Below are 24,526 nucleotides of genomic sequence, written 5' to 3' on the forward strand. Positions count from 1 at the left end.
CAGCAGATGCTAAGAATAGTGAAGATCAAAGAGAACTGATGACGTGGTGACCTATGATCATATGGATAGAGCCACTCCACCGCATGATGTTGTCTGTTAATGTTTCCTCATGATTTTGATGCATGACACAGTTCGTGGACAATATAAATATTTGGTCTGATCTCAAAGCAAGTCCATTTATCTTGCCTTCTCTGCAGGGTCTAGATGGGCTTTACACAGACTAAATTTCTCTGAGTTTTCAATGACAGTTCAACTACTTTGATTTCTGAAGTCTGTGGCTATTATTAAGTCATTTTCCATCCTCCTGAAATCTTTAATGGACGTTAGATTTGCTCTTTGTCCTCAACACAGAGCTTCTAATTCCTCAAAGTGACACGGTGATCCAGCATATTGAATAGAGTAACATTTGTTACCTGGATGCTAGTGGTAGTTCAATGAACAAGAATTTACTGATGTAATAAATTGACATTGCATTGAGGAAAACAATTTTGGAAAGAATTGGCAATCAAGTCATATTAGTATTAAAGAGTATTTGAAACCATAAATGTCTCTTGATAAAAATATTAACATTACTTAGATAGGCAATGTTTTCTTACATTTTTCTTCTTGCAATTGTTAATAGTAGGCAGAACATGAAAGACTGCTCAAAAGCAAGATACAAAAGTAAGATTCACAATATATGAAGGGAGTTGTCAGAAATAGCACATTTACAATGTGAATATTGGATAAATTCAAGAAGTGTAAGAAAGAAAAAAAGGAATTTGAAATTCTTACACTTTATGTGGACAATTGACCTTTATACAAGAAACCAAATCCTACCATGTAAATTTTTTGAGGATTTGAGATTTGGAATAATTTTAAATTATACATTGATATATGTTGTATTATAAATTTTCTCTTAGCCAGTTAACTTTTTGTTTCAAAAGTCTGTGGGCTAAATGTTCTGAAAGTACAGGAGCTCCATGATAATCGCCCTCCGCATGGTTATGGGTAACTTGAACCCCAGCGTTTGGAGATCCAGTCATATACATGAGTCCATTGTCTCCTTCGATATCTTGGTGACAAGTGAGGACATATTTCTGGGGTTAATCATGCAACTTGCTGGCATCTGCCAACAGAGGAGCCTCTCTCACATCTAGGAACCTGGGGTATTTTTAAGAAAACTCAGAACTACCACAAGTTCGATTGCTATAAATATGTCCTTTTCTAAACCTCTCAGCAAGCAAGGAGCTCCAGTTAGCAAATCTGAACAGATGACTGGATTCTGCAGGAACGTGCTGGTTGGAAAGCATGGCACTCTCAAGATATCTATCTGTTGTAAAATATTCACCTATGAATCTGACCACATAATTGGTGTATGTGAATTTTCTCTATATGACGGTGATTCAAAATCAAGAAAGTGAAGAACAGGATAAAGTAAAGCCTGGATCTTGAGTTTGATCTTGACTTCTGGGTTACATAAGACCTAAGAAGAAAATGAAAATATTTGCACAAATTATTTGAAAATATAAAATAGTTGTAATTTTATTCTAAAAATATATTAATAATACCAAAAAAGAAAAATACTAACCAAAATATACCATCCCTCACAACAAACTTTGAAATATTTCAAAGGAATTTCTAGAATTAAATATTCCTTAACTGAAGCATCCCTTTAATTTAGGAAAAATCATCTGTCCTATGCTCTTCGGGGATAATCAGAAATATCTAAACACTAATTAGTAAATTACTGTCACATGCTTTCAACCAAGAATATGAATGGCTGTGTAAATTTAACACAAGTATTTTCTATTAGTATGAAACTGAACTAGACTACAATTTTTTTTCAGGAACATGTATCACTTAAGTATTTCTGCCTTTTTTCCCGAAAATAACCTGCTGCTTTTAGGTGATTTGAGAAAGCATTCCTTGTGAGGTGTTCAATTAAATCTTTCCTCAATATCAGGATATTTTTAGTTTTCATTTGTTCACATTTGGAGTATACAATGATTATATTCATTCTAGGGAGTTGGTACATGTGCATAAAATATTTTAGTTCTTTTCCTCCCTTCCACCTTCTTTTTAATTTGACGGTATGAGATTCATTTATTTATCTCATAAGTCCTTATAAAATTGATTATGGTGTATTCAGATTAACAACCACCTACGAGGTGAAAGATAATGTAAGACTATATAAGACAACTGTACTAAATCAAGTCACACTTTTAGGTATACTGGCCATGCTTGTTTAGAATAGGTATTTTTTGCTGTCTTTATCAGGATTAATATGCTAATATTTGTAAAGACCAGTGATCTGAAAAAAAAAAGCAAGCCCAAATAAGTATATAAAAAAGTGATCTGAGCCAGGGATTTAGCTCAATGGTGTTACAGCCTGCTTCACAAGTGCAAGGTCCTGAGTTCGATCCCAGACACCAAAAAAACCCCAAAAAAGTGGTATGTTAATTTTTAAGAACATCTTCTTTAAAATACACTTTAACTGGCTTCCAACATGCATATTTTGCCATAAAAAATGTAAACTGTATATAATTTCTCTATAAGTACATGCTTTGGTTGTACCCAAGTAATTCACAATTTATGATGTTTATCTGCATTTGAACTATGATTTTAGAGAAATAGAATTCATTTCATGCTTTCAGATTTGTTTATATGGACCTTAAAACAATGGTGTGAAGTTGATACATTTATTTTTCCTCATCCAAATGGATGGGTCAGAGAAACTAGATGACTTATTAAAATGTCAAATAGAAATTACTATACCTCAGATAGCAGAACTAAAATATTTTATTCTAAAATTGTGAACACATATAATAAAGCAAATGTTTTACTTTTTATTAATTTTATTGGTAAATTTTGATATGTATTGGTACTTTTTGATATATTGATACAATATAATGGCATTCATTATTGGAAATTTGTGCCTTTATGGAATCTATCTTGGTTCTTATTTTCAAAATCAATTAATGCCAGGGATTTAGCTCAGTGGTTCCACCGCCCGGCTCACAAGCATAGGTCCCGAGTTTGATCCCCGATACCAAAATAAATAGATAAATAAATAAAATCAAAACTTAATAGTAACCGGCTTCCCAATCTCATTCCACTACATAGAAAAATTATATTTTAAAATATTTATTTCTTTATATTAGTACACATTTGTCATATACGATATGCTGATTTTTAAAGGTAACAGTAGTTTGATTTAAAGGACTGGGGTCTTAGATCAGTGGTGCCACACCTGCTCTGCAAACACAAGGTCCTGAGTTCAATCCCTGGTACCACCACTACCACAACAATAACAAAAAACAAAACAACAACCCATTCTACACATAGCCTGGGAGAAAATATATTTATTATTATTGGTTTATTGTGATTATTAAACAACATATAAAATATTAGAATGGAAATAAAACACAGCCCTTCTTAGTGCATCTAACTTCCTTTTTGGCACACATACATGGGTAAGAATATTGTTAAATTCTGTTGAAGTTGCAGAGGCATTATCTGAAGTGGCAGGAAATCTTCATAAAAATTGGTATTTTTAAACAAATCAATAATATTGTAAAACCACATAACTTGATGACTGTGCCCTAAAAAAGACGTTCGTGAACAACAAAGAACTTCAGACTCTTAATTCAAAGAGATTTTTAACATATAAATACACATTTATCTGTGCTTGGATCAAATCAAATGAATTGAATGCTAATGCATGATTCCCTTTATCCTTTCAGAAAAAGAAGAAAAGCATTCAATATGCATTCTATGGTTATTATAATAAATGAAAAGCATGTATTTAGTTTTTATTGGACAAAGTGTTTCAGTTTCTCTTCTAAAGTTTATGGTTTCAGATCTGAGCAAGGCAAATACTCTTCCCCCAAACTCCAGACATACAAGTGAAATATAAATAAATCATTAAAAAAATAATGTAAATGCTGTGATAGTCAGGAACCAGGTGATTAAGAGCATACAGCATGCGATTGCAATGTGACTCTGTAAGGAATGTTCTCTTCTTAAGAATTTAACCAAAGAAGCTAAACAAAAGGAAAAACTTCCAGGGAGAGAAGCTAGTTACTTGGATGAGTTACATTTTGAAGCAGATAGGCGTAGCAGTAAAGCTGGAAGCACACAGGGAGATATGATTTAGAATGAAATATGGGTGGGAGTAAGGCACATTGTCTTCCTGTAGCTTGTTCTGCTTTAGAACAAGACTGAGATCCAAGCATTGTACTCGCAGTAATATTACTCTATGTACCTATGGCATAGGTGATAATATTATCTTACCCATTTGAGAGATGGGAAAAAAATGAGCCCAGAGAAACTAAATAAATAGTTGAAGCTCAGACACTTAGCAAATGATGTAAACTAATAGTCTAAATCCAGCATACTTGATTCTGGACTTACTCTTCTTTCCTGGCGTGATTCTTCAATAAAATATGTGACTAGGTGCTCAAAGATTGACAGGAATTTGAAGGTAACCAGCACAAGTAACAAAAAAATGCAATGGATCAAGGAAATAATTGAGCACAAGAGCATACAGTAATAATTGAGCATACAGTAAGCAGGATCTGTTTTTAAACAGCAAAGCATGAAAAATACAGAAATTGAACATATTTTATGGTGTTGAGAGTATAAAATGTAAGTAACCATTATATCAGCCCCTGCAGAATTTATATTATTGTGTAAGAGAGAGAAATGTCAGAAATTAGTTGTGATGATTCTTGAAGGAGTTATAAAGAATGTGATGCTAGTTAAGGAAACAGTAACAGTGAATATTTACTATGTATCTATTCTATGAGCTAGTTTCTATGTGAAATGATTTTTAGGAAGAATCTAATGTGCCCTCCTGAGCCACTTCACCTTATCACAGCTGATTAAAATCTAGAATATAAGTAACTCACAATAAATAAATAAATAAATATGCCCATATATTAAATCTACTGGGTCAATACCACTGTTCCTCCATAAATGAACTTTAATAAGTTCAGTAACCTACTTGCAATGTGTGTGTTAAGGATATATATATGTCTATATACATATATGCATCTATTTTTCTGTATACTTTAATCATACCTCATACAGTGTTTGCATTCATTTCATTTTGAATATAAATGCAATATCATAATATTAAAAATGAAAAAAATTAATGCAACAAACTAGTGGTCATTTACTACACTGACATAATAACCATTTTTATTTGTCTTCTTTCCGGATCATGCCTGCGCGATGGTCTTTTTATGTGTGGTTTATTTAAATCTTTTGTGCTGATGTGTATCTTGTGTAATATCCACAATACCTAAGTGGTTTGGAGCTACTTCTATTATAACTAAAACTCCCCCTCATGCTCCTAGATATTAAGCTTTTATCATTGAGAGAATCTTTGACTTATTTTCCTTGGGAACACTCTAGTAGTCCTGTTTCAGCAAGTAATAAACTCTTAATAGTAAGTATGGCTATATTAATTATAATAATGGTTTTGTCCTTTAATTTTCCTAATGAAGATAGAGTAATTAATACTGTATATGTCCAAAGTAAAAGAGGCTCCTTGCAGAGTTTAATTTATTGAGCAAAGACAAATAATTATCCTATTTTATAACAATTGTTCCTTATTACTAATGAAGAATCAATTTCTTAAATGTAGTTAGACTTTATTCCTTCTATGTTCTCTTCAGAACAAGACAGCCTGGATTTTCATGTTTCACTACACATTACAGTACCTATGTTTTCATTACCCTGATACTGTAAAAATATGATTGATGAAATTATTTCATATTTGATTTACACAGAAATATGAAAAGTATCATAATATCAATAAACAAATTAACAATAATTCCATTATCAATGTTATTTCCTAAAATTCAGGTATTTGAGTCATATACTTAAGAAATTTGTAGAAATTTAATTTTATCCTCTGTGGTGGTACTATTTTCATATATAGTTTGTTTACTTACTTTAATGTGTATTCTATGTGCAAGTATATTTTGATTTTTATAATATGAAACAATATCATTACTATAGTTCTACTTATGACCAAACATTTTTATATTCTTTTCTTTCATTCTGGAAACAGGTTTCTTTTACCTATGTTTTCTGAGCCTTGTTGCCTTCCAGATTAGATAACTTGTGTTAGTAGTAGGCATCAGCAGGATACAGGAAAGTACAACATAAAAGTTTCCTTTTCATACTCTGGTTCTTCTAAGAAGTCTGTATAATCAAAATCAGCTCCAGAGTCTTTCACCACTCCCAGCAAGAAACTGTGCTCTTCTTATCTGTAATGTAAGCATCTACATATCAGCATAAGCTGTGTGGTTTTCCTGCATCATTTCTTCTTCTGCACAACTAGATACTTAGTCACTAATTCTTGCTTTTTGTCCACTCATTCCTATGGATTCTAGCTGCTTTTTGCAAAAACTAACATCTGGGATTCATTATTGAATTTCTCATACCTGTGCAGGCCACAGGTATCTTTTGGTACTGTTTCTATTATGAAGAAAGAGAAAAATACATTTGTAAGGTTTCTGCCCAAGGAAATAACCATTAATATATTTTTCAAGTCTGAGTAGTTTAAAATTTTTTCTTTTAGTTTTATATAGTTGTGATCTACAAAGACAGAAAAAATGTCAGACTTGTTGGATTATATTTACCTGTCAGTGAATACAGTTTCTGTGCTGCTTTGATTTTAAGTCATGGCCTTGTACATGATAATGCTCTCAGTTGCCATGATAATTAGTGAAAACTGCAGTTTGTTTGCTATAGTCATAATGATTTAATCTACAAAGTTGTGTGAGATGGCACATACAAAATGACATACTCTTCTTATTGCAGAGGTAAAGAGAAAATTATGATACAGTTATGTAAATGGAAACCAACAAAGAATGATCCAGAAGGGCTTTGAATAAAATTAAAAGATAGCATGTTAAGGATACGATTACTGCTATGAAATTTTTCGTCAATTCTACATACCAGTGTGAATAAGAAAGGTTTGAGATAAAGCTGAGATTTAAATGTGATCTTTAGTGTTAGTTGACTTTTGTAAATTAAGTAATGTCTCTTTGAATTGTTTCTCCATTTATATACTAGAATCATCAAAATAATTTTGGAATAATAAGATTGTGTGAGGAATAAGCCATAATATATATTAAAAGTGCATATTATAATGTATATATATATATATATAATTTCAAAAAATCTATTAGAAATTATTTTCAAATAAGATTACCTCAAAGTATATTTCAAAGATAAGATGATTTTCAACCAAATAAGCCCAAGAGTACTGGAATTACATGTGCAAAGTTCTGCAGGAAAATTTATTCTTACACAGGAAGTTTCTTATTATGAGCTCAGGAAAACTATGCCTCAAAATGATGGCAAATTAAGTCATCACTATTTAAGTCAAAATCAAGGGATGTGGTAGCTTGTGGAGCTATCCCTCCAATAATGCTAAAGTCCTTCCACCAAACGGAAATTTTAGAACAAAGTAACAACCATGAGAAGGAATAAGAAGCATTAAAATAGTAAAATATGTTCATATCATAAAATATTCTGTGCAAATATCTCCCTCAGTCATTAATTGTTTTGTAAGTCTGTTTTGATCGATACTAAAACTTCTATCCAGAATTATTATGGCTACTCTTTTTATGACCTACCTTACCATGCTTTTACATTCTATCTACTTGTGTGTGCACCTGCCTGTTTGGATTTTCTCTTAACTGTTGTGTTTATTCCTTACATAGTCATAAAATGTACCATACTGATATTTAAAAGAAGCAGTAGAAAATGGAGGCTGTCAGCAAGAGGGTTGCTATACTTTATGTTCATACTCATCAGGAGATTATAATAAAGTTGAATATTATAATTCATAGTGATACTAAGATGCAAATAACTCAAGTGTATTTTAAAAATCAATAAAGATTTTGATTAGTGCACAAAAATATTTTAGCACAGGGGATGCTCAAAAGAGGAAAATGACTTTAGCCTAATAGAAATAATATAGTAAAATGTTATCTATAGTTCCAATGATATCAATATGAATGCATATTAATGGACTATGTCTTCCATCAAAAAACTAGAGACTACCAGATTGGCTAAGAGCATAAGAATTAACTTTGTAGTGTTTCCAAGAAAAAATATATTAAATCCACAGGCCCAACAATGCTTTGATTTCTGTACAACTAAGTTTAATAGAAGGTTCCTTTCATCCCTAAACCACACAAAAATTGTTTGAGACAAGAAGTTGTTGTTGTAAGTAAATATTTTGTTGAAAAGTATTTTTAAATACCAAATAAAATGGAAAATTTGAAGAAAGATTTGTAAATTCAGCAACACTGTATGTGTTCACTTTCTAGCATTATCCATGATAGCTACCTCTGATCTGATGGAACTACAGCTTTTACCACTGGGTAATATATTTGAAATTAAACCCAACATCCACAAGTGAAATCCAGCAACTTTTCTAGTCTTTAGAAGGTGGTAAAGAATAATGAGCTCTTGAATATTGGATTAATAACTTTTTTTGGATTTGTATAATTTATTATATCATATTAAACTTAAAAATTCCATAAAACCTGTCTATTCTGCAGAAATATCATTTTTTCTTCATTACCTGTCTCAGAATTTATCTTCCAGTTTTCAAAGATCTGATAATTGGATCACCTAAATGAGTTTTTCAAATATTCTCACTACCTTGTTTTGCCTGCAGATTGAAAGGCTGTGATAAAATCCTGGTAGATACCAAAAGAATGACTATAATATCTGAGTCAGGAAAAGAGTATAGAGTGGCTGAGAAGGAAGATATTCCAATACATTAGGTTCTTGTACGAGGAGAAATGACATGGATGTGTGAGAGTCTAAATATACTGGAACATCAAGGAAAGAAGTAATATACCAGTCTTCGATTCATCATATTATTAAGTGAACTGGCATAGGGTGACCTCCTTCACTGACAGTTTGAAGAGCTCACAGGTAGTGTTAAATCAAATTTTGCTGTAACTGCAGAATATTCTCCACATAACATGGAAGAAAGAAAAAAATAGTCTTGGACAGATAGATGCCTTAAAATGAATTGATTATTTTGAATTTATCACCTTATTCCCTGAAGAGAAACTTCAGGAGGTTCGAGAACACACTCTTTTCTCTGGCATCATTAAAACCTCTGTAGGGGCTGTCATTAGCAATCAAAGGGTGATCATGAGAAATGCTGTGCTTAGTACATGCTTTTTAATTTCAGTGGTTCTAATAATATCTACACTGAGGGAATCCATGTAGAAGTTGCAGGGCTGTGTTTACTTCATTGAGTAGTAGTGATGAATATAGTTGCAGAGGTCCACAGAGCAATTAATAAAACCATGATGTCAGAAAGACAAAACAACTGGCAAACTACTGAACAGAACTATAAACTGTATTAAAATATATATTTTTGCCCAGTTCTCATAGAGAGGCCACTTTAAAGATGAAACCCTCTAAAATGCAGGTCATCAACGGTGCCCTTGAGAAAGCCACATGAAATACAGCAACAATATGCGGTGCATTGAATGCAATGAAAAGCTTGCAAAATGAAAAATTATAAACTCAGCAATGTAAATCTGCCACCACCATCCCCAATCCTGGACACTTACTCAAAAAGAAGCTTAATTCCTGAGGATTTAAAAACTAATCTAGTCAAACAAATATAGTAGAAACCATATCATTAGATTAAAAAATGATGTTTGTTTAGACTGATTTTGGTTTCTATGGGTGGGGAGATCTAAAAGTACATGGCACATACATGACACCAGTTTCTGAATGGCTACTTGTGATGAGTCTAAGTAAAGTAGTCCCTCCACATTAGCTCTAAATAATTATTATCAAGGAACTGAGAAGAACTCTTGAATGTACTCCTCACTATTTAATCATTAAAGCAAGAATGGGACCACTTCTAATAGAATAAATTATAATCATCTTGATTCATCATGCCATGGAGTTATTGGCATAATGAAAATTTCAAAGGTAGAGGACATTATTCTTTTAAATAATAATTCAATCAGACTTGAAGGTAGTACAGTGGTATGCGGGTTTTAAAAAATCACAGAATGACTGTAGTAAGATTAATTAACTATAGTTCAGCTGTTATTGTGTATGTGGATTCATTTACGGACTAAAACAATACAGCTACTGGACCCCCTGCTATATGCTATTGTGCTGCATTCTCTTTTCTGCAGCAGTCATTTGGAAAAAGTGACTACTGATGTATGACTTCAGAATGTTGAAATCTTTGAATCTTCTGTTATCTACATGATCTTAAATCCAAATATCAGGATTGCTTTACAATCCCACAGACTATAAAATGGGTCTAATTTAATATAGCTGAAATAATTTACCATTGAGGATAAACTACTCAAGATAAATTTTGTAGAAATTCTGGGAACATCCAACTGAGTTTTGTTTCCAGTTGTCCACTTTTCTGAAATTTATGCAATACCCTCTCTGAGACAGGTTGATGTAATTTACCTATCCTACAAAAAGAAAAATACTATTTGGTGAGCCATCCTCTGTTTTTGAAACAAGGTACTTCATTTATCAAATGAGCCAACAACTTAAGATCATGGATTTGAATGCAAGACTAAAGAAAGGGTAAGTCCCAAACTGAGGATACTATGGTACTTAGGAAAGGTGTTTCTTTAAAACTATTAAGACTGCTGGATTCAGTATCTTGATGCCGCAAATACTTTTTATGTTTGGCTTTTATTTTCCCTCATGAAATCTTAACAAGCATTTCTACTATGATGACCTTTTGTTACAGCTTGACTTTAAACTTCATGTGTCTTATATCTTCTAAATTGGTTTGTTTCTTTTAAATACTTGTGAGAGCTCAGCTTCCAAAAATCATAGAGAAAAATCAGTATTTCTTTGTATGCTGTCTTCTGCTGGTAGCTCTGTTTAATCAAGTGACTAATGTACTTAAAATGTTAAATCCTGAAAGTAATTTGAGCAATGAATCTTAATTTGTAATGTCACTTAAACATGTACAACACCTGTAGGGATTACAAAGCTTCGAAAACATTGCTACTGATAAACTCTCTTTCATGTTTTAGCTCCTTAGCTCTGCCTGGTGTTTCTAAAGTGGTCACCTAAATTATGCCCAATTCACATTTATATTTAGATCATCATAATGGTGCAAAAAAGATGCATTTTGTAGAGTAATTAGATTTGTACTTCTGTGTTCAAAAATACTGACCAGCTTCTACACTATTATTTTGCTACTGAGAAAAGTCAGTCCAAGGAGGGCAGGAAATCTTGAGCAAGATAACCAAAGAGTTACAGGCAGAAATCATGATGAAAACATAGTGTTTGCATGACTGCACAGATATAAACATTTCCTGATATAGTTTGTATCTGTCTGGTTTTCTTTTGCTTTTAATTTTAAATTAAGGATAATAAGAATAATTACTATTTTTTTCAGTACTGGAATCAAACTCAGGACCTTGCACTTGCAAGGCAGGTGTGGCACCACTGAGCTAAATGGCCAGCCCTAATAAACATTATTTAATGGCTAGAGTTTCTTTAGATGATATTTAGGAAAATATTATTGGAATTAATCATGTTTTTTTTATTTTTTGTTACTTCATTGAAAAGTTAACTTACCAATAATAGTCTATGCTTCCCAGGGCAGCACTGATCAGACCCAGAACTCAGGTTCTTCTCTTAAGTCTGATTTCCTGTCTTTATTATTCAATTTGCATTGTGCTGTCATGACTCACAGGAGACCAGGACTCACCGCAGGGTTTCTGAGTATACAATTGAATGACCAGAGCTAGAATTCCAGGACCTAAATGAAAAGGCACAAGTACTTAAACAAATTTTAAGTAAGATCCCAGATGAGATCATTGACAGAGTGAGGTTTCTGCAGACAATCCAGGCTAAAGCTAGTGCAATAAATGAAATTCAGGATACGCTGAAGAATGTCTTCAAGAAATACCAGTACCAGAACCACAGGGTACTTGAACATCAAAAGAAATAATGGGTAAAGTACTTCAGTGATATTCTAAAAGTGTTTTAAAATTGGCAAGGCAATAAATGTGTTCATAAGTGCCAACCAACTAATTCATCAAAGCAACTTGATACTTCAGACCTTCAAAACTGTGGTCTCAAAGTTGTATATATTAAGAGTTGTACTTTTTAGTGGTAGTATTAAACTGCCTTTATGTATAAATTTTAAATTTTGACCATATAAATTATCAACTTCCTTCAGGGATCTAATTCAGGATGGTGAATGGGATTGCCATTTTATACCATATTTTTGTAAAATGTAGCTTAATAATAATCACACACTGAAGATTTTGTAATGTTTTGCTGTTGTCATTCTTTTAAGAATTATAAACCAAAAGAATGTATGCCTAATGTGTCTTCATATAACATTCCTTAAAAGAATCGTAAATGTTGGTGTTTATTTTTGACATTTTAACTAGAAAGTGACATGCAAGATAATGTATTCAACAATAATTGATGGCAAATATTCAATAAATAGTTTACATCTGTTAAAAAAGGTTAACTTACCCATTCAAATTCACAAATGGGTATTATTTTTAGTAGTTAATGTACTCAGTAAGATTTAAATTTTTTTTTCCTGTTCCATTAAGTTTATTAGTACATTTAAAGCAAACAGTACAGTTACATTTATGATTGGGATCTTGTACCTTTACTTGATATATCTTAGTTCTTCTGTTTTCACCATAACCCAGCCTTCCCTTCACCCTCTTATCCCTTCCCTATTTACAAAGACTTTGCATCCTTTTTATTAATTTGTTCATGTTGTTTCTTGTCCCTTATTTCCTTTCCTCTCCCCTCCCCTTTAGCCATTGTCTTCATATTTCATACTCCCAATTATACCATTTGAAACTAATTTACATTTTTCATTTTTCATACCAGAGAAACTGTTCAGTTTTTACTCAATTGTGTCTTATTTATTTTACTTGAGTATAGCCTCAATGTGCATTGATTTAGCTATAAATGTCTCAGTTTCTAGTTCTTTCTGCCTGAGTAGTACTCCATTTTATAGAAAAACCATATCTTCTTTATCCAGTCTCCTGTTCATAGGCATTTGGGTTGTTTCCAAGTATTGGCTATCCTGAACTGTGCCACTATAAAACATGGGTGCACATATATCATTGTAGTATGATTCTTTTAATTATTTTGGAAAGATACCCAGCAGAGGGATAGCTGGGTCAAATGGAACCTCTAATCCTAGTTGTTTGAGGTATCTCCATATTGATTTCCATAGTGGTTGCACCAGTCTGCACTCCCACCAACAACGGGGAAGGGTTGCTTTCTCCCCACAGTCCCATCAACATTTGTTATTGGTTGATTTCTTGATAGCAGCCATTCTTTCTGGGATAAGGTAGAATCTCAATGTTGTTTACATCTGCATCTCTCCAATGACCAGTGATGTTGATCATTTTTTCTTATATATACTTGCTGCTTTTACTTGTTTTTCTGAGACATTTCTGTTCATTTCAGATGCCCATTTTTAATTGGGTCTTTGTATTTGGGGGTCTGATTTTTTTTGAGTTCTTTATGTCTTCTAGGTAGTAGTCCTTTGTCTAAGGAGTAGCTGGTAAAGCTTTTTTCCTACATTTTAGGCTGTCTCTTGACTTTATTGGTGATTTCTCTTGCACTGCAAAAGCATTTTAATACAATGAGATCCTAGTTGTTAATTCTTTGTGCAAGTTCTCATGCTACTGAGGATTTGTTCATAAAGTCTTCTCCTATGCCAATGTTGAGAGTTCTACCTAATTTACTTTCCAATAAGTTTAGTGTTTCTGTTTTGATGTTAATCCACTTGGATTTTAGTTTAGAACATGGTGAGAGATAGGAATCTAGTTTTAATCATTAAGAAAAAGCAGTACTTATGAATGCAGTGTTTGTTTAAAAGAAGTAAAGCATTTATTTCTTTATTCCACAAACTGTGTCAGATTCTTGTCTAAGATTTCCAGGGATGAACACAAATAAATCCTCTTCCCAAGAACCTGCGTACTATCTTTGTAAGTAAACTGTTTGCAAGTAATGTGCATACTGTGATTCAGCTCTGACTAGGTGATTTGAGAGCAGACAGTAAGTGAGTGCCACCTGAAGCTTGAAGAATAGGCTTTTTTATACAAATTTAATCAAATAATAATTAAAATAAAATTCTCCCAGGCGGAGGTACCAGTGTATCTTTGTATCCTGGTGATGAGAAAACTCTTGTTGATTCAGGCAAGAATTTTTAAAGCTGATTGCACAAGTGAGGTGTAAATGAGAGAGAAGGAATAGGTGGAGAGAAAGGGAGGTGCCATCTGTCCTTTGATCTTAAAACCAAATTGCATTACCAGATCTTTATGAGAATCGGTCACAGTAATATGACTCTATAGACCTCTGAAAGTGATCACGTTATCACACTCTTTCATAGATGAAGAAAATGAGCACTGGGAAATTAATCCAAATTTATACAACTAAAATGATATCTAAGACTTGATTCTGGCTTTCGATTCTTCATTTATAATAACATATAATAACACAGCAAAGCAATGCTTCCTTCGTGGTATAAATGTAGCTAGTGACATAATTCTTTACTAACATATGTGACTGTACACTCAAAAATTAGTCAGAAGCCAGCCAGACTAACCATGTGAAGGCCAAATGAATCAAGGCAATTGACCACAGCAAATCGTAAGAAATCATTTACAAATAAGAAAGTTTGCTAAAAATGTGTCTTTCAGTGTTCTGAAAATTTGTTCCTAAATCATGAAAAAAAGTAAAAAGGAGTAGAGCTAAAAAATGAGAGGAAGAAAAGTTCAAAAACTAGAAATATGATTAGTGAATAATAAAAAGTAATATTAAAAATTAAATAAAAAATCAAATTTCTCCCAAACTGTAGTTCAAGGAGAATAAATATTAGAAAAATAAAGTTGCCATTTAAAATTACCCTGTAGCTCCATATTATACACAGAATTAAATCAAAGCTTACTACCATTGGGCATAAAGCACTAATTATATGGCATTTTCCCTATAAATTAATTTACAGCAATTATATCAATTGAAAATGTTTCATGTGACTTATTTGCCTTATCAGTATTTTGAAGTTAGGACTTTTGTACCTGTTGCTCTCTCTGCTGGTAATCTTTTTCCTCTGTACTCAGAGTGATTGGTCTTCATTCTTCCTATCTACTAGCACACATTTTCTCTTCCAAAACAGCTTCTTCCTGTCACAAAAGCACCAGACCTGCCCACCCTCTTCCGAAGTTAGTCTCTTTTCCTCTGTTTTATCGCCCTTAAGACACTCTCATAATCTGAAATAATTCACTCACTTGTTTCTAATTTATTATTTTATCCCACACTTAAAAGTCCATTTGCATGGGCCAACTTTGTTTCCCTATTAGGAGTTGACAGAGAGTTGAAGTATTGATTGAGTGAGGAATAAAGTGAAATACAACCTTCCCTTAGCTTAACTTCTGAAAGGAGAACTTTAAAAATGACATGACTAAAATAATAAATTAGAATAATAGGAACACATATTATGCTAGACAGGGCCACACCTTTTATGTTTGCTCTCACCAGAGCTGCTCTGGCAGTCAACCAATCTGCATGACACAGCAGAGTCTCTTTCTATTTCTGCCCCTTGTTGTTCGCTCTTAAACCAACCTAGGTGCCAGATATCCTGACTGCGAAGATTTTTCTGGAGAAATTACTTCTATGCATTTTTTATACTCTTAATTCCAATTTATTTCATAAAACTCTATACCTAATGCTCTGCTACCTAGGCAATTTCTGCTTTATTTATGAAATGAATACCAAACAACAAACACCCAAGATAAAAATTTTAATGGCTTACCACATTCACAAAATTAATGCTGCCCAATGAAAACAATTTTTCTGTACCACGTACTCAAATGACATTTTGTTTATTTTTCTTGATATTTGCAAATGTAATTGCAATATATAAAACTGCAAGTTAATGAACAAGTCATGTGTTTAAAAAGCAAATATACAAAAGACATAACCCTTATTCTGAAAACGTGAATAAACCAATAATTCAGAAGAACGGATTCTTGGAAAACTTCAGATCACTTCAATGCATACGCACATCTGAATTCACAATTTCCAGGCCTACCAAATGAACAAAAGCTTTCAGTTTTGTTTTGGTCTACATTAGTCTCCACGTCTCCTCAAAATTATCTGGAAGCAGTGTAATCATCTAATATTAGCTAAAAGAACTCCCACAGTCAGGAAGGGCATTGGCTTTCTTCTCAGAGTACGATATACTCTTTCTTCTCAGGGTAGTTTCCTTGTCTTCAGAAACAGAATTGATAAATCCCTGGGATTTGTCTGAATAATGAACTTAATAACCGGTATATTCCATACCCACCCAAAAACTTTATTTATAGAGCTTCTTTTTAGGATTGTCAGAGTAAGGTCAAAGTTTCATTGCTTTTCCAACAATAATCACAGTGAACCTTGAGGTTCAAAGTATAATAGGAACTTGAACAAGTTCTGCCAATGATCATTCTCATTGTTGCTGTAAACAAGCGTGTACGGAACCACAGACTGGGAACAAATTCTCTGATTTTAACCAAATTATCCACACAAAGCACACAAGATTCAGAATCTTTGTTGTAAGAGTGCATGTTAGAAAACAGAAAAACAAATAATTATATTTTTATAGAGTTGAGAATATAGAACACAAAATCATCATTATATTTTCCTCTACAAAGTTTGCATTGTCATTCAGGAGACTAAAATGCTAGCAGTTAGTTTAGTTCTTGATAGCAGGGTTACAAAAAGTGTTGTGCAGTAAAGGATATAATACTGAAAATTTACTGTCTCTTCTATGATCCAATCCCTATAGTAAGTGTTTCTTACATAAAATGTAGATGAATCCACCCAACATACTACTTTTCTTTCATAAATGAGTTTTAAAATGTTAAGTAACTAGACCAAGGTCATATGCATTTAGTTGTTCAATCAAGAAATATTTAGGTGGCTACAGCAGCACACTTCCTAATATCTAAATCTTGGAAGCAGCCTTCCACATATCTATCAACATATGACTGGATAAAAAAATGTGGTATCTGTACAGAATGGAATGCTACTTGATAATAAAGGGCAATAAATTTGAAACACTTACAGGGAATGGGTGCACCTGAAAACATACGTTAGGTAAAAAATTCAGAAAGACAAGATTAAATACTATGGCTTCTCTCATTTGAGTAATTAAAAGTACAAAACAAAAGCAAAATAAAGGAATGATTAAAGAAGGAGATAAACTATATTAGTAGGAAAGAGACCAAGAGACAAAGGTTGGGGAGGGGGAAGAAGAAGGGAGCATATTATAATTATGATTATTAACCAGCATTAATGACATTGCTGAGGGCTTCTCTTATTTAAGGAAAGATATTTCGGCCCATTACTTGTTTTGTTTAGCCATATTTACCTGCAAAGCTAGATGTGCAGGGTGGGTTTTTGACAACCAAGTAGACAGGTAGAGACCAAAGAGACTGATGGTATGCTCTTCTTGATCATAGACCATATTTTAGTGAGAAGTAGAAGAAGTTACAAGAGCAGTGTCTAAAAGTCAAATGTTAGATTAATGTATGAATTACAAATATCTCAGATATTACTAAAAATTTAGGACCTTGACTGAAAAAGTTTGAGTGTTTGTTACTGACATGGAAGAGGCAGGTTTTGGTCGTGGCTTATGATAGACCATAGCCATGAGTGCATTTTTATTCAAGTACAACATAACAAAGTTATTAGAGGAAGGATGCCCAGGAACTGGGAGTCCAAGTTGGTATATGGGCTGTCTTGATTGGTACTGAGATTAGCAAGAGAGTAGTGTGATACTGACAGAAAATATGATAAGATCTTTTGAAACCCAAAGTAGACTAATGAAGAATTTGAGTAGCATTTTTATGCAAGATTGTAAGCTATTTTGAAAATAGCCCATGATAAAATATGTTACCTCCTCTCCTCTTACTCCTCCTTCTCCTCTTCCAAGACCAATTTGATATCCTCTACCTTTTTGGACAACTCTGTAATATATAAACAATCATTTACTTAGAGTACAAAAACAGGGCACAGTCTGGGTTCAGCCTGCAGGCTGTAATTTGCTATATACAAACAAAACAGTGGGGAGAGGGAATGGTCTTAAAGCAGCAAAGAGCAAGGCAAACCTCACCCTCACCTCCAGGTCTGGAAGTGGCTTCAGGAGAATACTAGTTTTAAGTTATTTGAACTTAAAGAGAAGGAGCGTTAAAACGTTAAGGAATCCCTTCACAAACTCGGCTGATATCATAATGCTGAAATGAACCTAGCTGTAGCAGTCTTTTTTCGTAAAAATGTTTCAATTTAATTTGTTTTTAGAAAACATCTGAAAGTGAAATTCCTGAATGATTTGAATGTTGGAGATTTTCTTTCTGAAGAAATTACCGTTTGAAAGTTTCATCATCATTGCCATTCAACTTTATTAGACATGAAGTTAACCCAAAATATTATCACATTTACCAAGACATAGTTCAAATTTTTGTAATGTTACTTTCACGAATTTCAAAAGAGTTTTTATTGCTTTTTTAAAATTTTGTTTATTGGTACCATTTAGATAGACATAATGATCATATTTATCATAGGCAATTGTACCTTTACATGACTGAGTTTTGTTTTTTTTTTCATTTCCATCCTTTCCTTTCAACCCCTCTTCTCCTTATTTACAAAATTTCATTTACATTTTATCCTCTTTTTTATTTTTCTTCCTCCTACCCATCCCAAGTTACCATTTCCTTTTGAACAATTTCTTTCTATTTTACGATATCTATTTTCATTTTGGTCCTTATTTACCCTTGCAGTTTCTCACACCACAGAGATAGCGTGATATTTATACTTGTGTATCAAATTTATTTCACTTAAGAATATGGGTTTAAGGTGCATCTATCTACGTAGACATATTTCAAGCTTATCCTTCTTTATGGCTGAGTAGTTCTCCATTGTATAAAACAAAACGTCTTTTTTTATCCATTCATAGATTGATGGGCATTTGGGTAGTTTCCGTGATTTAGCTATTGCATACTGTTCCTATAATCATGGTTGTACATATATTGCTATGGTATGATGCTTTTCATTCTTTCAAGAAGATGCCCAGAAGGGGAATTTCTGGGTCAAATGGGACCTCTAATCCTAGTTTTTCTTAGGAATCTCCACACTGATTTCCACAGTGGGTGTACCAGTATACATTTCCATTTTCACCAGCAGTGGAAAATGTTCCTTTTCCCCACAGCCCCACCAGGATTTGTTGTTGGCTGATTTCTTGATAATAATTATTCTTTCTGGAGTGATATGAAACCTCAAAGTGGTTTTAATTTGCATATCGAATGACCAGTGATGTTGAACATCTTTTCATATATTTATTTGTTGTTTGTACTTCATCTGAGAAGTGTGTATTCATTTCAGATGCCTATTTTTAAATTGGGTCTTTAAATTTGAGAAGACTGATTTTTTTCCAATTCTTCATATATTCTTTTATATGTTCTTATTAGTCCTTTGTTTGAGGAGCACCTTTCTAAAATTATTTCCACTCCGGGTTGTCTTTTCACTCTGTTGGTAACTTCTTTTGCTATGCCAAAGGTTTTAGATAAGGTAAGATCCCAGTGGTTGATTTTTTGTATTATTTCCCAGAAGATTAGGGTTTTCTTCATGAAGTTTTTGCCTAAACTTCAATAAATTGAATTTCTGTCCTGTTTGTCTGCTTTATGCTTTCATAGAGTGTGAGTGTGTGTGTGCTGAGCCAGTGTCAGCCTACTACTACCGCAGTATATACTCAGCCCTTTTCATTTATTTTGAGACAGAACTAAGTTCCTTTGTCTGTCCTTCAACTTGCTATCCTCCTACTTCAGCTTTCCAGTAACTGAGATTCCAGGCATGTGCTCTCTGGATTTGGCAATTGTGAAAAATATTTACGTACAATGATAACTTAAAGAATGAGAATTAAGTGCCAACCTCTCTGGTCAAGATTTTTTGCTTCTAGGTGTTGATTTTAGTACCACATTTTACCACTTTTGAGGAACAATTAATTAAAACAATAGCAAGTGTCAGCCATAGATTAATTTGAGGATTTATGTACAGTAATAAAAGCATTTTATGTTTGTACATAATACAAAAAAAAATCACTCTGAGACCACATATACAAATTTTATGTCTACTCATGGTATTTACTATTAGCTCTCATTGTATACACATGTTTATGAGGACATATTTATCCTGCAATTGTTATTTTACAAGTTATTTCTACAGCTACATGTAGCATCACCTGCTAATTGCTTAGTATTGCTTTGTTTCTTAATATATGGTAATGTAATTTTCCCATTTACAAAATTTCTATTTTGAGAGAACTGTCTTGTGATATGATTATAGAAATTTCATAAAAAGTTTACTTTTTATAAAAATTTCTGGATTGTTACTATTTTCCTGAGAAGATAGAATGAATTCAAATATACCTTTTTTGTTATTCCATCCTTGGCTAAATTATATATGCGATTGTACTAGAAGTATTATAATCACGACTACAAACAGAATATAGTAAGAATGGTGAAATACAAAGAGAGAAGAGCATGAGGATTAGGTAGTAGATAACCACATGGATGGAACTCCTTGAGGAAACCTGTTGATAGGTGACTATGAAACAGCATAAATCATGGTCGATACAAATATTTTGGCTGGCTTTAAACACAATCCACTTCATGGTGTCTTCCACTCTGAATTGTAAAGATAGACTTTTTGACAGATTAAATTTTTCTGACTTTTTATTGCAGGTCAGTTACTTCGACTTCTGTATTCTGTGGCTTTTAGTATTTTCTATCCTGAAGACATCTTCAGTCTTGAATGAGCTTCACTTTCTTTACTTTCCCCAAATACAAAGTAGCTAATTCCTCTAGTGATCGTAAGTATTGGACAGTATAACTCTTATTACTTGGACTCTTAAAATGCTTCAAAGGAAAAATATTTACAGATGTAATAAACTAGTACCGTATTGTGTAAACTACTTTTGGAAGGACTTCAGACTCAACCAGTTACTAGGAGTCTTTCAAACCCTGTGCTTTGACTAAAATGTTTATATTACACACAGAGAATCTTTTCTTATGTTTCTCTTCTGGTGATTGTAAATGGTTACCAACTCACAAAAAAGATACTGTACAAGAAAAAAAGGTATTAAAAAGTAAAACTTACCATATACAAGGAGAGTTGGCAGAAATGGCACATTTACAATGAGAAATGTTGAGGGGCTGGGGATTTAGCTCAGTGGCGCCTTGCCTGCCTTGCAAGTGCAATGTCCTGAGTTTGATCTCCGGTATTGGAAAAAGAAAAAAAAAAAAAAAGTAAGATAAGAGAAACAATGACAAATGTTGGATGAAATACTTCTGAGTAAGAAAAAATACAGAAGTGATATTTACAGCAAGAATTATTATATTACTTGTAGAACTTCTCAACAGATCTTTCAAAAACACCAGTTTATTCCATTTTTACTTTATGATGCTTTGATATTTAGTATATTTTGAAATGTCAGGAATACATACTTTGCTATAGATTTTCCTTTAGCCAGCTAATATACTGATTTATCACTCTATGAGAAATTTTAAGTTGGGGAAAGGAAATTGCTCCATGGAATCCATCCTCAACATGGTAATGGGCCACTTGAACTCCAGCATTCCGAAGCCTGGTGACATACATGAGTCCATCGTCTCTTAAGACATCATATTGGCAAGTGAGGACAAAGGTCTGCGGTAAACCACGCAACTTGCTGTCATCTGCCAATAAAGGAGCTGCCCTCACATCTAGGATCCCAGGATATTTTTGAGTTAACTCAGAACTACCATAAGTTGGGTTATTATAAACATGTCCTTTTCTAAACCTCTCAGGGAGGAAGGAGCTCCAGTTAACAAACTGAAACAGATGACTGGATTCTGCAGATACATGCTCGTTGGAAAGCATGGCTTTCTCAAGTGATCTGTCTCTAGTGAAGTATTCACTCCAGAACCTGACCATGAGTGACTTGGGCAGAATCGGCATATCTGAATTTTCTTGATATGATGGTGAATCTAAATCAAGAGGTTGAAGTGCAGGATAAATTAACGCCTGGATCTTGGGCTTGATATTGGCATCGGAATCACTGAAGAGCTAAAGAGAAATTAAGATGATTTGCACAAATTATTTCCTTTACAAATTGCAACAAGAGAGACTATATACGAATTCAGCATCTCAGAAGACACTTAAGAAATAAACAAAATATTACACCCATCTCGATAAAGTTTGCAGGGTTCAAAAGAAATTCTACAACTAGATATCCCCCAACTAAGCGTATGTTTGACTTAAGAAAAATCATCTGCCCTATATTCTTTAGGAATAATGCAATGGGATCTACCTAATAATTAGTAGGCTTACATCATAACTTTTCAACCACAAATGATATACAGAAGTATTGTGTAAATTTAACCTCATTACTTTTCTCTTCGAATAAAAAGTATATTAAAATAGCCGAGTATAAGTTTTGCCATGAAGAAAAAGGATCCCTGAAGTATTTCTGACTTTGCGTTGATTCCAAAGTGAAATAGTATTGTAAGAGATTTGGAAAGGCTTTCTTTGTGAGATGTTCCATGAAAATTACTCTTCCATATCAGGCCCAATATGTGAATATTTGTAAAGACCAGTCATCAAAAAATCAGAAAGCACAAATATTACAGTTGAACAAAAGTGATCCACAAGAAGATTTCATTATACTATTTCAATTCCTTTTGAGAATATATTCTTTAAAATGTGGCTTTATGTTTTCTAAATGCATATTTTACTATAAAATACATATCATATAATTTCTATATAAAATTATAGGTACTGAATGTATCCTAAAATTTTGAAATTTTTGGAGTCTGTCTATATGTTAATTATAACGGTCAAAATAGATTATTTTGAATATTTTGGAAAACATTTATAAAGATCATATCATGTTACCAGATTTTTAATGTAAATTTATGCAAGTGATCCTCAGAACAACTCTGTGTTTGAGAGGTTTATTTTTCTTAAGGAAATGAATGCTTCAAGAGACCAAATGAACTGGTCAAGGTGACATTTGAAAATGCCTTTATCTTAAGACAATTCAAGTTTATGGATTTCTAATATTCTTTATCAATATTTTAGGACTTTTAAATGTGCTGGTTATTTTTTCAAACTAGTCAGAATATTTTGGTAATAGAAGACTAATCCATTTGAAGATTAATGAATGCATCTGAATCTGCAAAATGGTTAAAAGTCATTTTCGGTTTTTGTTCCGTCTCATTCCTATGGCTACTGTAATATTTTACTGACATATATCAAAGTTTAACTCAGCGATCTACTCAGATTATTGTTATTTCACTACGAAAGTTAAAAGAACATTGAAAAAAGCAAACAGCGAAAATTTGATGTATTAGGCATTTTTAGCAATATTTTTTTAATTTAAAGCATTGCCACTTTTATATTTGCACACATGAATTTAAGTAATTATAAGTAAACAATTTTTCAAAAATAGAAATGATGACAATCTTACCTTCTGAGTCACTGCTGCAGCTAAATTCCCTCCTGCACTGTCTCCAGAGACACAGATTCTCTCAGGGTTTATGCCATAATTTTCAAGAATGTTTCTGCGTAAAAACCACCTTAAAGCATTATATACATCTTCAAATTGGATTGGGAAATGATATTTAGGTGCTAATCTGTAGCTGTGGAGAGAAGACATGGTTTTCTTGTCATTAAAAAAATAAAGGACAATATATGTGCCAGAAATGCTCATGTAATAAGCATACAACTTCTTGTGCTCACTTCAGCAGCACATATTACACTTTAATAAGTGTACAACTTCTTGAAATAGAACTAAATATAGCCATATAGCCACAAATCATAAAAATGAATCTTGCCTGCACACAGAAGTTTTCTAGTTTTTCTCAACTCTTGAAGTATCCATTAACCTAACTTACCAGCATCAAAAGATCTTGTATATTTTTGCCCTTAAAATAAATTAACTTGGTATGTACACCTATGCCATTGAATTTGATTATTCAACACTGTAGTTTTGAGCTTCACACACATTTCTGTGTGCTTTTGTCTTTCTGTATAATACTCCACTGTGTGAATACGCCACCTATTATTCAAAAAGTGAGTAATTTCATTTATATTAGTTATCTAAAATGGTTAGTCATAGAACCAGAAAGTAAAATATTGATTTCTAGGAATTATTGAAGGGACAATGGGGAATTACTCAGTGGATTCAATCAAGTAAGTGAATATGCTGTAGAGATTTGTTTTACAGTAATATAATAAGGTCAACAGTAACGTGTGTTGGAAAAAATGGCTTAGAAAGTAGATTTTATATGTTCTTAACACAGTAAATAAATAATAAGTAAATGAATAATACATTCCAATTTAAAAAGGGCATATAAGTTGTTCAGTCTTGACCTTCCAGAAGCATTATTGTTAAAGATATTCATGTAATTGGTATTTAGTAAATATATAT

General features: G+C 32.8%; 1 protein-coding gene, 1 long non-coding RNA gene and 1 pseudogene across 3 annotated transcripts in view; all 3 read right to left on the reverse strand.

Moving 5' to 3' along the window:
- Positions 1-800: 800 nt before the first annotated feature.
- LOC104863086 lies at positions 801-4,217 on the reverse strand (annotated as a pseudogene).
- A 1,688-nt stretch (positions 4,218-5,905) lies between these two features.
- On the reverse strand, positions 5,906-21,329 carry LOC104863061. Its single transcript, XR_780484.2, has 3 exons — positions 21,214-21,329; positions 11,611-11,794; positions 5,906-6,260 (listed from the first exon to the last, which is right to left on the reverse strand). It is a non-coding gene; the product is annotated as an uncharacterized LOC104863061 (long non-coding RNA).
- Positions 21,330-21,355: 26 nt separating this feature from the next.
- LOC104863060 (arylacetamide deacetylase) overlaps positions 21,356-24,526 on the reverse strand; it is an 11,452-nt gene continuing 8,281 nt past the window's right edge. For both annotated transcript variants that reach the window (XM_010625323.3, XM_010625322.3), the window contains exons 4-5: positions 23,564-23,735; positions 21,356-22,161 (exon numbers count right to left, since the gene is read on the reverse strand). In XM_010625323.3, coding sequence (XP_010623625.1) covers positions 21,565-22,161; positions 23,564-23,735 — 769 coding nt within the window. In that variant the 3' untranslated portion in view covers positions 21,356-21,564. The remainder of the gene's footprint in view (positions 22,162-23,563; positions 23,736-24,526) is intronic.

This window comes from Fukomys damarensis, unplaced genomic scaffold, assembly GCF_012274545.1.
Source record: "Fukomys damarensis isolate Sample0158 unplaced genomic scaffold, DMR_v1.0_HiC HiC_scaffold_37, whole genome shotgun sequence".
NCBI classification, from domain to species: domain Eukaryota; kingdom Metazoa; phylum Chordata; class Mammalia; order Rodentia; family Bathyergidae; genus Fukomys; species Fukomys damarensis.